Source organism: Mytilus edulis, chromosome 4 (genome assembly GCF_963676685.1).
Source record: "Mytilus edulis chromosome 4, xbMytEdul2.2, whole genome shotgun sequence".
Lineage (NCBI taxonomy): Eukaryota > Metazoa > Mollusca > Bivalvia > Mytilida > Mytilidae > Mytilus > Mytilus edulis.
Genome location: NC_092347.1, coordinates 10,974,151 through 10,990,847, shown reverse-complemented (window position 1 = coordinate 10,990,847; position 16,697 = coordinate 10,974,151). Strand labels below are relative to the sequence as shown.

At 31.7% G+C, this 16,697-nt stretch overlaps 1 protein-coding gene across 2 annotated transcripts; it reads right to left on the bottom strand.

Annotated features, from left to right (window-relative positions):
- Positions 1–176: 176 nt before the first annotated feature.
- On the bottom strand, positions 177–7,036 carry LOC139518372 (ileal sodium/bile acid cotransporter-like). 2 transcript variants are annotated; one of them, XM_071309925.1, is made up of 4 exons: positions 6,930–7,036; positions 2,921–3,328; positions 1,237–1,441; positions 177–639 (listed from the first exon to the last, which is right to left on the bottom strand). In XM_071309925.1, the coding sequence occupies exons 2-4, from the start codon at positions 3,298–3,300 to the stop codon at positions 202–204; spliced, it is 1,023 nt and encodes a 340-aa protein (XP_071166026.1). In that variant the 5' UTR covers positions 3,301–3,328; positions 6,930–7,036; the 3' UTR covers positions 177–201. The 2 variants fall into 2 exon arrangements, with proteins under 2 accessions (XP_071166026.1, XP_071166027.1); XM_071309926.1 differs by lacking the exon at positions 6,930–7,036 and adding an exon at positions 3,883–3,935.
- Between the last annotated feature and the right edge of the window lie 9,661 nt (positions 7,037–16,697).

Here is a 16,697-nt window from a genome sequence, read left to right as displayed (position 1 = left end):
TAAGCCGCTTACCAAAACCAATAACAACAACAACAACAAACTACCTGGACCAAAAACTTTAGACTGCAGCGGGACAGACGGACAAACGGGCGAACAAATGGACGCATAGACTAGAAAACATAATGCCCATCTATTATCATAGGTGGATCGTAGGTGGGGCATAAAAAGACTTTGTTAGATTTGTTTCAGTACACATTGATCCTATTTATTACCATATACAAATTTGTCGTCTTCGATAGTTGACACTCTGGTAAATTCTTCTTTCTTCAGTCGTGTAGAATTTACCTTTTTCACAATTTTGTAAATGCCTAAAAATGCAAGACTGCATACAATACACGTGACACCATATAATAATGGAAACAAAGAAATCTGTGCAAATATTTCCTTTGAGAATGTCAGTAGTAGTAATGTCATGCAAAGAGGAAAGTTTTGTATCCCTGTCTCTAACGCAATTGTTCTACATCTGACTGGATCCTGCCGACAAATCATGGCAACAACGTAACCAAACAGGAAACCAGCAAAAGGAAGTATTAGGGCTGCGATATATATTTTCCACGATGCTAAGTACATGTATGGGAATCTGATACTCATTAATGTTAATACAAGAACTACGCTGATCGCTCCAGCAAATGATCCACACTGGAAAAGAAAACATATGTTTATATTAATTTGAAGGGTCAGATACAAATGAATTCACTTAAAATGAGAGCTACCATTTTGAATTACATATAAGATGTTTTTGTGTTCAATAAAAATTTATCTTGAATCTAATGAGCATAGCATTCAAATAAAGTAAAGCCGAAGATACAAAAAGATATTCAAACCGATAAGTCGAAAACAAATTGACAACATATCTTTCAAATAAACTTCTATAAACGTGCATGATATTAATGATTCAGAAGCTTAATCCATCCTTGCGTATTTCCGAATAAGTTCCATTAAATTGTGTTACTCCAAAACTTTGTAAGTAGAATATAAAATTAGGTCGGTAGTTTTTTTCGTTTGAATTGGTTACATTTGTTATTTCGGGGCCTTTTATAGCTGAATAAAAATTATGCGGTATGGGCTTTGCTCATTATTGAAGGCTGTACTATGACATATAGTTGTTTATTTCTGTTTCATACCACATCTTCTTTTTTACATTGACATCATAATTTTTAATATTGTAATATTTTGATTTTATATGCCTTTTTTTTCATTTCTAAACTTCTTCGTGTATTTTTCATACTTGCTCACTTTAACAAGGATGTCTGCCAGTTTCTGTATCTTCCATCTTACTAATATACCAACGACAGCAGGACCTATAGTCATGCCGAACGATTTTAGAATATTGATGTATGGTATGACCAAAGCCGTATCTGTCCAACTACGGCTATAGATCAGTAAATTCAGAGGCATCATCCCTATAGCCATTAGTGTAGATACAGCTGTCATAGATATACTGAAATGTCAATTGGTAATATGTATGTACTGATCTTCAAAAGTATATAAGAATGGGTAATAAAAACTGCATTTAAAAGATATACAACCATAAAAATGCATAACATAAAAGAATTTATGAATTCTATATATTTTTTTAATAATTTCCGTTTATTTATTTAGATATTTTCTAATAAATCAGTGAGGAGATAGAATATTTGTATTTCCTATGGTAAATTTTATAAACTGGAAATAAGTTCACGGAGAGGACAATATTGAGTGTTGGAAATTTGCAATTTGATCAGTTTTTCAATACAAGAGAATAAAGTTCAAACAACTGTGGATTCACTTATTTCGTGGGTACCGTTCTTTAACCTTTAATGGTTTAATTTTCCAAATTGTGACTTGGATGTAGAGTTTTCTCATTGGCACTCATACCACATCTTCTTATATATATTATTATATATATATATATGGTTTTGTTGGATACTGTTTGTCCTTTCAATGGCGAAAATGTTGTCTGTCATAGTATATAAATATTGATCTCCTTATGTTGTCTGTCCTAGTATATCAATATTGATCTCCCTATGTTGTCTGTCCTAGTATATCAATATTGATCTCCCTATGTTGTCTGTCCTGGTATATCAATATTGATCTCCTTATGTTGTCTGTCATAGTATGTCAATATTGGTCTCCCTATGTTGTCTGTCCTAGTATATCAATATTGATCTCCCTATGTTGTCTGTCCTAGTATATCAATATTGATCTCCCTATGTTGTCTGTCCTAGTATAGCAATATCGATCTCCCTATGTTGTCTGTCCTAGTATGTCAATATTGATCTCCCTATGTTGTCTGTCCTAGTATATCAATATTGATCTCCCTGTGTTGTCTGTCCTAGTATATCAATATTGATCTCCCTATCTTGTCTGTCCTAGTATATCAATATTGATCTCCCTATGTTGTCTGTCCTAGTATGTAAATATTGGTCTCCCTATGTTGTCTGTCCTGGTATATCAATATTGATCTCCTTATGTTGTCTGTCCTAGTATGTCAATATTGATCTCCCTATGTTGTCTGTCCTAGTATATCAATATTGATCTCCCTATGTTGTCTGTCCTAGTATATCAATATTGATCTCCCTATGTTGTCTGTCCTAGTATAGCAATATCGATCTCCCTATGTTGTCTGTCCTAGTATGTCAATATTGATCTCCCTATGTTGTCTGTCCTAGTATATCAATATTGATCTCCCTATGTTGTCTGTTCTAGTATATCAATATTGGTCTCCCTATGTTGTCTGTCCTAGTATGTCAATATTGGTCTCCCTATGTTGTCTGTCCTAGTATATCCATATTAATCTCCCTATTTTTCTTCAAACTTGTATGACCTTTGTGTTAATTGGAAATTGCTCAACTGTTTGGCAAAGATTTTATAACAGGAATATACAAAAGCATATTAAATATGTGAGCAAAATAAAATAATTCATAACTACATCAATTACCTCAAAGAAACGTCACCATCTGTCCAGTAACTAAATATGTTAGTTGTCGAACCACCAGGACAGCATCCAACAACCAACATCCCAATGGCAGCTAACGGGGGAAGCTGTAACGCATGCGCAAGACCAAATGTAACAGCCGGAAGAACAACAAACTGAGACAACATTCCTATGCATATTCCTACTGGTCTCCGAATGTGCTTCACCAGACTTTTGATTTCTATTGTACATCCCATTCCAAGCATGATAACAACAAGAGAAGCAGTAATACTTATATCTGATGCTGTTTTAAGCGCAGAAGATGACGAATGCGATGTTCCATTATTTAGAGTATTATTCATTTGTATGTCAATTCCAGACGTAAAGTTAAAATGTGCAGTCATAGTGAAAAAGACACGTTTTAGTTGATATCTGAAATAAATTATGCAATAATTAGATAAAACCTATTTAACTCAACAGAATAAGCTATAAACGTTATTTACATTTTATTTAATTGTGTCTCCTTTGATTTCCACGTGACCCATGAGGAGGAGAATTTTGGGTACATACGGGTGGATATGATTTCAAAATTTTATATTTTTATAGTTTGTCATATAGAATTGTTTACATCTTAATTTAATTTACAAAGATAAAACAGCATATGTATACATATATCTAATCGAACAATGAATATTACTGACCCATTGGCATTTTCCCTATGTAAAATAGCAACCAACTGATATATATGACATAACATTATGGAACCCATACCAGTGGCGCATCTGTGTATACGTTCATATAGGAACAGATCAATCATAATGTGACCATGTTTACATCAATAACAGTTAGTTAATTGTTCCAAAGTATATTGTTTTAACTATTGTTTTATTTAAACATCACAATAGCTCTCCTGATCATATATAAGAAACTGACAAATAATCTAACTACTAGCCTACATGATTAGCAAAATATTTGAAACACCTTACCGCTATTTTTACTCCGTCCAAGATATTTTGGAAATATTTACATAATAACATTGTCTTATCTTGTAAATATCTTTAGCTTAAAGATCTTATCAAAGTGAAGGCACATATCTTATCAAAGTGAAGGCATATATCTTAGGACAAAGGTCAAGATAGATGGTGCTTTACAGTGTTATAGTAAATGTAAACTAACGCTTCCAAATGGAAATCTATAAAATGAATGGACAACTTATCGTTATTGTTGATAACAATGTATGTGTGTTGCTCCACGCCAAATGTTCATAACGTCAACGGAAACACATGACATTTTGTAAAAACAGAATAGACGTTAAATTGTTGACATACAGCATTGTAATATTACTCTTTTAAATTTTGATTTTTTACGTCCATGTATAATATCTCTTGAAGCAACTTGTCGTCGCATTGGGTTCGGACACATGTTTCAAATTGACCCTCAGTAACATTGGGTTTTGTTTGGTTGTTCCTGGCCAGCGAAGTCTCCCATGATTGAGTTATTCATATTTTTATTTGTTAAACTTATATTTCTGTCTATATGATCAGTCAGGAAGTACGTTTACTCATATTGTTTTAATTATTTTAGTATAAATTGTGTATTAGCGCCAGTCCACCGTGATATTTTTATTTTTAATTTCCATGTGTTAACGTTATAATTGGCGTTTTGCATTTGCGCGCATCTGTATTTCATTTGCGCCGATTTTTGTTTTCAAGCAGATGGATTTCGAGCAGGATAAGTCAATGTAAAATCACTATGCCCACATACTTTAAAATCAAGAAGTAAAAACCTAAGATAAAAGCACTCTGTATATACTCAGTCTGTTTATACTAAAATGACGAATTAAAAATCTATTAACAACATTCAAATCCATAAAAACGTAATACATGAAAATCATAAATCTGTTCTTGCCGAGTATTTATAGGCAATAAAAGTCAAGTACGACAATTCTAAAATATTCCTTTCTTGTGGTTTCGTCTCTTCTCTGTGTGTCGTAATTGTCAATAACAAAGTCCGTCATTCTTTACTTTCTCTGGCTAACGTACTGATGCGGGCATTCTGAGATCATTTTAACATACGTTACGGCCTTGATTTTCTTAACTTAAGATTTAACCAATATACCTTCAGAAGTATAGTACATGTACAAGTATTTATTCTTCTGTATAATATTAAACTGTAAATGCAATTAGGAGCAAACATAATATAAAATCGGCGCAAATGAAAAAATGAAATCGGCATAAATGCAAGAATGAAAATTTAAAAAATCTGCGCAAATGTCATACTCCCGTTATAATGTTACTTGAAATGTTTATGTAGGGGCTAGCTGGAGTCCACCTCTCTTGGCTTTATCGAAGACCCATAAGTGGCTTTGGGCTGTTTCTGTTTTTTGTGTTTATAAGAACGAAGAAAATGAATTACATTAGTTGAACTGGGATGGATAGTTGGCAATCAAAGCTTAACTCATTATTAATAATTATAATTTAAAATATTGTGTTAAATGTTTTTTTGTAATATCTGTGCATTTGCTTACTTTTTTAAATCTTGACGATGACAGTGACTTTGATTATAAATAAAAGTTCTATACACAAAACTAGGTAACTAATTTTCTTGAAAAATTATAATTCATTGTTTTCTGAATGACTGGGATGGTTCTAATAATCCACTTCATTCATAATATAAAAATTTACTCCTTAGCTAATGTCCAAATTGTAATGCATGTAGTATTATTTATGTACTGTTTTTTCTTGAAAAAAAATCTGTCAATATATATTTCAATGTAAAAATTATCAAATATACACCTTTAATAACAACAAAAAACGTTGCACATTTTTGACATCATATGATAATGAGGTACATTTATCCAGATTGATTAACATTTCAGGTTGATATATATATACGATGTTTTCTTCAAGTCTAAAATCCCAATAAATGTGTATTGCCTTAATCCATATTACAATGTACTAATATGATAATTTTTATTAATTTTATATTGTTGTTTGTCCTGCTTCAGTGACACCATTATAATTCTACTTTGATATTTCGTGATGTTTTATGGAATTTTAGACAGCTAGAATTTTTTTGTATTATTTACATAAAAAAAGGTAAATAATATTTATGTTATTTTAAAATAATATTTGTAGGTTTGCTTAAACATACATTGTAATTTAAGATTGAGTTTGAGTAAAGTTTAAGTTAACATTCCGTAGAATTCAGATCATGCTGAAATTTGAAAACAAAATGAATTCTTTTTTAAATGTATAGTCTAGTGTGTTTTAAATTTAAATTTTGGTTCATTTGTATGTTTTGGAGTTTACTGTGGCGTTCATTTTATAGAACTAGACGTATACATTATTGTTTTTGAGCAGCTGAAGCTGGTCTTTGTTGGATTTTCTTGGTGCGTTGATGAAGACGAATTAGTGATCTTGGTCTGTTTCAAGTTTCAAATCTCTATTCTATTGAACAATGAACAATGTTGAAAAAGTAGTACTTTACAATTATATCCACATTTCTAGAAACCTTTCTCAAGATGCATTCATCAGTAATTGTAAGATGCTACAAATACTACAAATACATGTGTTCCCTTTATTCGTCACACGTGAAGATATTCAATATTTCTACATATAGTACAGTTAATATCTACTTGTGTAGTTGAATTAACAAATGCCGGAGAAAAAATAAAAGACCATGTGTACTCGTTGCTTTCTTATATACTTTTAAAACCTTTGCACCAGAATGTGCTAAGGAAAAATAACAGCGGTGTGTGGTGACATCCCAGACTTCCAATTGTTGATTGAATCGATAAGTGTTGACATACATCTGTATAAAATTTACATCATGTCATGGTATGCATCATTGAAGAGTGAAATATTTAGATAAATACATGTCTTTTTTATAATTTCTAATCCAAACTGTTGTGTTGGTATGATACATAAGAGAATGGCCATCGGGATCAAAATAAGTATTAACCCAGTAAAATTTATTTCTTTTGGATATACAGTTGTTTTACATTGTAAAATTACTTTTGCTTAACACCTACCTTTAAATAAGCACATAGACTAAATGCTGAGTAGAAGAATAATTACTCCTTGGAGTTTTCAGATCTGGATAGTAAACTGCACATCGGTAGAAAACAAACAAATATTGATGTTAACTTTTAATACGTCAATAAAGTAATATCTATAAAATAGATAGAAAATCTGAAAATAAATTAAAAAAACATTGATTATCTTTGTTTATCTGCTATTCGAGTTCATGTGGAGAAAAGTCAATATAAAGTTTTATGAAAAATGGAAAGAAACACATGTTGTCATCTAAATAAGTTACTTTAAATAACCAAACTGTAGAAATAGAAATCTATATCCGCAAAATATAGTAATAAAAGATAAATGCAAAGTGCAATTATATCATAAATCATAATACTGTTACACGATTAGATTCAGCATATCAAAGAACCCAAAGAATTCATATTTTTTTATTGAAATCCAACAAAGTTTAATTTTGGAGACTTCGGACCTTAATGCGGACCAATTTCGAAACGGGACTCCGGCGTTTTGCATTTGCACCGATCTGCATTTCATTTGCGCCGATTTTTCTTTCATTTTCGCGGATTATTTTTTTCATTTGCGCCGAGTTTTTTTTATTTGCGCCGATTTTTTTACAGGTAAATTACAGGTGAATAGATATAAGAAGATGTGGTATCAGAGAACTCTCCATCCATGTCATGTTATTTTTATTTTATCATTTTAAACCTATTCCATTAGCCATTTGTATAAATGTAATGAATTGTCAATCATAACATAGATATAGGAAGATGTGGTGTGAGTGCCAATGAGACAGCTCTCAATCCAAATAACAATTTATAAAAGTAAACCATTATAGGTCAATGTACGGCCTTCAACACGGAGCCTTGACTCCTCGGTTCCTTTCAGTGTGTCATATGCCCATCATGTTACAACGAAGTTCCAGAACAATATGAATCAAAAGTAATTTAAACATAAAATTAATGAACAACAATTATAACCAGATTTTATCAATGGTTTAGTACAGTATATGTACAAATATTAACTTACCTGTAAATCTAATTAGGAGCAAATATAAAATCGGCGCAAATAAAAAAAAATGAAATTGGCGCAAATGAGAGAATGAAAATTTTTCAAAATCGGGTGTCATACGCCCCGGGACTCAACATCCAAGAACTAAATACACAGTTTTATTCATACAGGTAATGAACCCCAAAAATTATCGACTTTGAATAAACCCCATGAAAATTGGTACGTATACATGTACAAAGTGAGATTTTATAATTAAACAAGAATACGTTCATAGTACACGGTTGCCCAACACGCATTATAATTTTATTCAGTGTTCAGTGAACCATGAAAATTGGGTCAAGGCTCAATTTGGAAGATCATATCATAGGGAACATGTATACTAAGTTTCAAGTTTATTGGACTTCAACTTCATAAAAAAAATACCTCGCCAAAAACTTTAAACTGAAGCGGGACGGACGGACGAATGACCGGACCCACAGACCGAAAAAAAGTATGCCCTTTAGTGGGGAATAAAAGGAACAAGAACAGAAACTTTAAAATGAAGAAATAAGTATGTTTATAGAATCAATAACATCTAACTATTTATGTATATATCATTCTTGCTCTGGGGAAAATAGATTATGTCTCATTATCTATATGATTTACGATGAAAAGTGAATGTTTAAGGGCAAAGATTATCAGATTGACATGGATACTACGATTTGAGACTAAAGCTAAGGTTAATGTAAACCATGTTTTCCATGACATACTTTCACAGGCGATTAACTTTTGTTTCGTGTTTGACAAGTGTAGGTTTTTATAGCTCACCTGACCTAAAGGGAAATACGAATTTTTCATATCAGTTGGCGACAGTCATCGTCCTTTCACATTTTGAAAAACTTAAATTTCAAAACCATTGGACACAATTGGAATCAAATTTCAAAGTTCATTTGAACTACTCCTATAAAGTCTGCTTAAGGGTTCGTTCAAGTTTATTATTGTCGGTTATAAGACTTACAAGGCAAATTTTTGACACTTTCCAAAACACCCTCACTTTCCAGAGGCTTAAAACTTTCCTATGACCTTTATCCTGAAGGGCCTGTATTGTATGATATACCTTTTGTATTTATTATTTATTTGTTCTCGTCACGAGCTTCCATGTAATATTTTCTACTGGACGTTGACAACCAACCACCAATCAATTAATCCATTGTCAACCTAATAGATACAGATTTCCGACTGATTGGGATATCTCGTTTATACATTGTATACGACGTTTTGATCCATTGACACACATGGCCGCCATGGCTAAAATAGAACATAGGGATCAAATGCAGTTTTTGGCTTATATCTAAAAGAAAAACTAAGGAATTTTCAGGATTTTCAGACGAATCGAAAAACCAAATGTTTGATTTCTGCCACTAAATTGGTAATTTTAAAGAAATTTTGCAGTTTTTTGGTAATGGTCTTGAATATTATCGAAGATATTTTTAGATGAAGTGTAAACAACAAAAATGTTCAGCAAAGTAAGAAAAAAAAATGTTTATGACCAAAATTGTCAATTATCTCTTTAAGGAGTAATTGGCCTTTCAAGACAATTTTACACAATTTGTTCATCATGCTTGCTAACATTTAAAAATCTTCTCCTCCTCCAGAACTACTGAGCCAACTACTTCCAAACTTTTACTGAATGTTTCTTATGGTACTTATTTTATAACTTGAATTAAAAGTTGTGATCCATCAACAAACATGGCTGCCATGGCTAAAAATAGAAAATAGGGGACAAAAGCAGTTGTTGGCTGATATCTCATAAACTAAAGCAGTTAGAGAAAAAGTGAATGGGAGTTTAAAAAATGATAAATAGGTCTTGATCTATCTGTTGTGACATTTTCAGACGACAACCCATTGTTAAGTTACTGTTGGAAATAGTTTATTTTTATCAAGTTTTACTGGGTTTTTTTTTATTATATTCTCTAATATCTTAATAGATAGAGAGAAAGTATAAATGGCAATAAAATGTTCAGCTAAGTAGTATCTAAAATTAGGCAATATGATCAAAATAGTGAATTGACAACTTTTTTTTTCTTCCAATGTTTTATGAAAGTTCAATTACTTTTTCAAAAATCTTCCTCTCTGAAACTTTTTAGCCAAATACTCTAAAACTTTGAATGAATGTTCCTTATAGTATCTAATTTATAAATTGTATTCGGGGATTTGATCCACTGAAAAACATGGCGCCAGTTTCATTTTGAAATATCATTTTATTCAAAGGAGAAAACATCATCACAGAAAATGGAGACAGATTACAGCGATTCTGATGATGATGAATCAGATGATGATATATCCAAACTTGGTTACCTTGACGAGAGCGTCATCCTACAAACATTAAAGAAACGTTTTCAACATGATAAATATTATGTAAGTATAACAACATATAGAATACCAAAGGGGGATACTCTAACTCATAAGTATAAAATAAACTGACAAAACCATGACAAAACAAATAAAAAGATAAAATAAAACACAGAAAACTAAAGACTGAACAACACTACCCCCTCGCCCTAAAAACCGTTTTTTTTTTTTAAATCAAAACATTAGAAAAAAGAAATAAGCAATGAATTGAACTATGTTTTGTTAAATATTTTCTGTTTATATGCAGGAAGGAACATCCGAAAACAAGTTCAAAATAGATAGCAACCACTGTTAACGTTAAAATAAGTAAGAAATATGAGACGAAAATTTTATACATGGCCAGTATGAATTAAAATGATATGTATAAATTCGGTATACATGAATTTGATCTTCGATGAATTTAAAACTGCTTCACGCAGTAAAACATGGTCCGAGAACACAATTATTTCGTAGTGCATTTCTTTTAGAACATAAATGAAAATAAAAAAAATCCCAAAATTATAGAAAACTTCATCAGCTCTAACTCAAAATACGGACAATTCTATGTTTAGGGCGTCTTGAAATCTTTTGACAGCTTCCGAAGTGCTAATTTTTAACCTTTTTCAGCTGGACCAAATCACTACTTTCCTTTAAAATTCTGGACCCAAATTTTTTTACAGTGTAATTTCACCCCCTACTTGCAATTTGAGGCATTAAACATGGAGAAATAAATTTGGAAGGGGTATAAAAATTAATGGCAAGTAACCCACTGTCAACACTAGGGACTATATTCGTGGAACAACGAAAATCAAGGGACGACAATTGTGGTCTCGGACCACATGCTGTTTTATTTTGACGTATGGACGGACGGATGGACTGACAGAAAGTAGTAAAACTGTTTACTCTTCCTTTGAGACGTAATCAGGAGAGCTCAAATCGGTTCTAGAGGCCATCTCAAACCTCTAGTGAGATGAGAGGATTTTGTTTTGCTCTGTGTTGAATTCTCATTGTTACTTTCAGATGAAGAACAGCAATAAAAGCGCTGTTCCTTTGCTTTTTGTGATTTTTGTTGTGCATGTACTGATTTTATGACTTGGATTGATACCCCATATCCTTTATTTTTCTACTTAACATATTATCAAATAAAAATGTACCGACTTCAGTCGTTATTTTGCATGTTTAATTAATGTACTTTTTTAAAATATAATGTAAAAACTACAGCAGATAAAGGTAAAACCCATTCTATCGAAAACTCAATTTTATTGAACTAATTACCATTTTTGTTTTATTATTTTCTTCAGACATTTTTAGGCGATGTATTGGTATCAATTAATCCAAATAAACCATTGATGATATATAATGATCAGGTAGGTGTATAATAAAGATCTAGGTGTATAATAAAGATCACTAGTAAATCTGAGTCAAGTGGTTTGTCTGTTTTAGTTTCATTTTACATAATAACTCACAAAAATAAAATAAATTGGTGCCAACATTTTGTACTTTCAAACTTATATAGTTGCATTGCTTATAGACGGACGTGGACATTTTATTGGAGTTAAACTTCAATCTGTAAAATTCAATTAAGATATTGTTATATTATGTTATGTTCGTCGATTTATATTAATATCAAACAACTTTTTAGTCTGTCTGGAAACAGAATGAAACTTATACATATAAATTTAAGTTTTCACTTTCATAAAATATACAACTTAAAATTGAGAATGGAAATGGGGAATGTGTCAAAGAGACAACAACCCGACCAAATAAAAAACAACAGTATAAGGCATTAGAGTTTAACTTTTGTTATCTGTGAAGTTTAGTATGTTTAGATACAAGGCCTTGTGTTGATCAAGGTTATTTTGGTTTCAGATTTGTAATGGTCGTTTTAAAAATTCACTTTCTAATGATGTTGGTTTTGCTCAGTCTTTATTTTTCTGTAAAGTGTTGTAGACTGGTTTGTCTGGTCGTCGTCCTGTAAAGTGTTGTAGACTGGTTTGTCTGGTCGTCGTCCTGTAAAGTGTTGTAGACTGGTTTGTCTGGTCGTCGTCCTGTAAAGTGTTGTAGACTGGTTTGTCTGGTCGTCGTCCTGTAAAGTGTTGTAGACTGGTTTGTCTGGTCGTCGTCCTGTAAAGTGTTGTAGACTGGTTTGTCTGGTCGTCGTCCTGTAAAGTGTTGTAGACTGGTTTGTCTGGTCGTCGTCCTGTAAAGTGTTGTAGACTGGTTTGTCTGGTCGTCGTCCTGTAAAGTGTTGTAGACTGGTTTGTCTGGTCGTCGTCCTGTAAAGTGTTGTAGACTGGTTTGTCTGGTCGTCGTCCTGTAAAGTGTTGTAGACTGGTTTGTCTGGTCGTCGTATTTAGTCATGGTGTTGTCTAATTCTTATTTGATTTAAGTGTTTTGATTAAGTGTTTTGATTTAAGTGTTTTGATTTAAGTGTTTTGATTGTTCCTTGTTATCTTTTGCTTCTCCGCTTTATTGACGTTTGTCTACCTTTAAACAAACAGAAAAGTAACAATGTTTAGTGGGGGGGGGACGTCAGGTTTTGAATACATACTATTATATGAACAATTATGACCTATATTTTATTAACTTTTCAGTTCCATGAACATTACAAAGTATTGCCAATCTCAAAGAAGCCTCATATTTTCTGGATTGCAAAGCAAGCTTATACAGAACTGATAGAGACCAAAAGACACCAGTGCATTTTAGTCAGCGGAGAATCTGGATCAGGAAAAACAGAAAACACAAAACTCATTTTTCGCCATCTCGCTCATATCTCATCTACAAGGAAAAATAATTTACACGAAAAAATAGTACAGATCAACCCATTGCTAGAATCGTTTGGAAATGCACAAACTTGCATAAACAAAAATTCAAGCCGATTCGGAAAATACATCAGTTTGAAGTTTGATGTAACCGGAGCCTTACATTCAGGTAGTTCCATCAGATAAGATTCACATAATAATGTATATTGTTATCGACAGTTTCAATCTTTTACTTTTGATATTGTTGTCATCAATTAAAATTTTAAAAACCAAAGTCAAAATGTTGCAAATTATTATGTCTTGGAGTTTACGATATTTGTATACTGCAAAGTTATTATGTTTTAAATTTCTATAATGGATTTTAATTGATCATTTTCAGCATCCATACAACACTACCTCTTTGAAAAGACACGTGTGGTTTCCGGTTTGGCAGGAGAACGGAATTTTCACATGTTTTATTATCTTCTGTCCGGACTACCAGAACATCAAATACAAGAATACGCTTTATCAAAAGCTACTAAATATAGGTATTATAAACTTTGATGTAGTCGAAATTGATTTTTTTTCTCAGTGTAGTTATCAATTTGTTATTTATTTATGTTAATTTTTTTATTGGGGAGGGGGAAGTCACTTTTCAACCATATCTCTGATCTATGTAGTTTATTATTCAAGACAATATGTATCAACCATTTTAAGACGAGTGTATGCATATTTACGTAATACATTTGTACCTCATTTATAGAACTTCCATGTTACTAATATCAGTTTATCATTTCAGCCATTTATATAGCAATCATGTAATGCAACTAATTTAATACTGAAAATATAAACATACATTTCATGTTAACTTCTATTCTGTACCCAACTGCCGACGATACATGCAAATAGTAACTGAAAGTAACGATAAAATCATCGACCGGACACAATTAATATTCTGTTAAGATAAAATTGTAATAAATTTGGAAGGGGTATAACAAAAATTGGCAAGTAACACACTGTTCACACTTAGGACTATATTCGTCGTTAACGGTTTTGTGCTAATAAACATTATTGCTAACTTAAAGTTATCTCTTGCACCGAGCCTACCTGTGGATTCATTATTGTTGTAAAAAAACAGGTTTTTTTTGTGGATTTCGTGAATAAAGACAAATCAGTAATTTAATATGTTCAAAGACGTACAATGTTTTCCTCAATCTACGAAAAATTGTATTCACGAAATAAATGAATGTACAGTCTTCTTTTATATACAGTTTGGGTCTGTTTAACTCTTCTTACTTTCAACTTTTCAGTATTTTTGTATATAAATGGACTTTTATGATATTTTTGTGTGCCAATTGTAATTGTTAAACGTAGAGGTACGACTACCCTGTATTGATGGAAGTTTGAAAAAAAAAAAAATTTCAAAGTGACCAAAAGTAATGGTATATATGTTTTCCTTAATGCCTTGTGATTTATTATAATATAATTGTATTTTCATTCAAAGAATATTAGGTACAGAATCTATACAACACGACATGAGTAATTGTAATATGAACAAACTCGAAGAACAGATCGGAATCATGAAAATAATCGGCTTTACTGTTCAGGTTGGTCAACTACTGCCATTTAGCAGTTATGAAAATGTCCTTTGGTCTCTGGTAGGAAGTTGTCTCATTGGCAATCACACAACATATTTTCAAATTTACAATGAAAATTTGTAGTATCTAAAAAGAAGCTTAACCTATAGCTAAGTGGAATTTTAACAATGAAGATCTGGACAAAATTTACAGTGTGCCTTATATATTTTGTGATCATTTAGTTATTCCCCTTAGTATATCTGTATTTGTGAAGTCCGTTTTCATATCAGGTTAACTACAGCTTGTGCAGAAGGAAAAGAATGGGCTCACAAAGAGCAGGTTACAATATAAGACATTATTTTAGACAACCATAAAACGCATGCATGCAGTAACCATGTAGAAACACAAAGAAAATTATATATTATATAAAAACTACAGTATGGTACCTCATTCTCAGACACACACCAACATAAAATATTGCTTTCAATAAAATGATAAATCATTTGAAATGTGACTTACAGCAAAAGCCACCAATGAAAGTACAGTGCTACATGGCAAAGTAAAGATACAATTTAGACTCACGTGATATACCTGTATGTAGATAAACAATAGTATCAGTAATTTGGCATACATATTAAGAATAAATGCACATACATTGTAACTGGTATGTCTTCATATGGCATGTATATCTTCGAAATATTTTGCAGAAAATATCCTTTATATTGATGGTGTTGGTAGTCGTGCTCCATATCACCGAGATCGCATTCGAAGATGACCAACAGAAGGAAATTATTAGCATATCAAGCATTCATACTCTCAAAATAGGTATAACTATTATTCTGCTACTTTAAGTTTTGGAGGAAGAGCAACGTTTAATTTAATTTGTTTCACACTAAGGCCAATTTTGCAATATCACAGATTCAGTTCTACTTTATGCTTCAAATTTTACTGTTGTGGTTCTGATAACATTGCTTGTATCGTTTATCTGAACTTAACTCTAGCTTATGAATACATATATATAAACCTGATAAATAGAGCATTCTAATTTAATGTAAGCCCAAGTAAATTGACTTGTATAATTTAGTAGTCAGACTCACGTTTTACCTACATGTATAAGAACATTAATAGGTTTTGAATCAAACAGCTGAAAAGTTGAAAATGAAAATTTACAGCTATAAGTGACCGTGCGGCCTTTAATATAAGATCGAACTATTAAACTCAGTTGAAAAGGGCTTAAATTATCAGTTGGATACAAATAGAAATACATCTAACAGAAACACAGAGTGGACGTGGCTGGGTACTCGTACATCCCAACAACAAAAAAGACACGTATTACAGATCTGAGACTACTCACAGCTACTGACAAGTAGTTCAATGCATCTAAGACTAACAAGCTTTGAAAACATAAAAATAGACAGCTATTCTAAATATGGCTACGGACATCTATATGCATACGACTTAAAAAGTCTATGTCTAATTTAATCTTATTGTACAAATAACTAATTCAGTTAGTTTCACGAAGATTTTATATGCAAATATGTATATTTTTCTTACTTTGACCCTTCGAGGGTGAATTGGCCATTCATATACACCTTTAACAATTAGTATCTAAACAAATATTCATAGATGTTAGAAATAAATATTCTTCATGTATATAGTAGTTTTATTCGCAAATAAGTGTGAAATTGAGTGAACATATAAATCTGTCACAAATGACCATGTTTTACTTTGATTGTCTTTTTATTCTGTCTGACGCATCTTCCTTTCCCTATTTATCATGTTTATACAATAATTTGGTTAATAAAAACAAGCCGGCATGCAGTATATAAAAACATTTGCATTTACTTGCATACAGTAAATAAATAAAAGTATTTGTAAAAGTGTCTATGTGCAGTATAAATAAAGTATCATTTTGGTATTTTTCCAATATAAACTGAATTCACCTTTGATCCATATGCTGATCATAAAAATGTAAGAGAGCAACCATTAACTTCAAAAAGTATGGAGGTTTTTTTGGCTGAGTATTTTATTGTTTTTCGACTCTATCAATCAAATTATTTTTAGA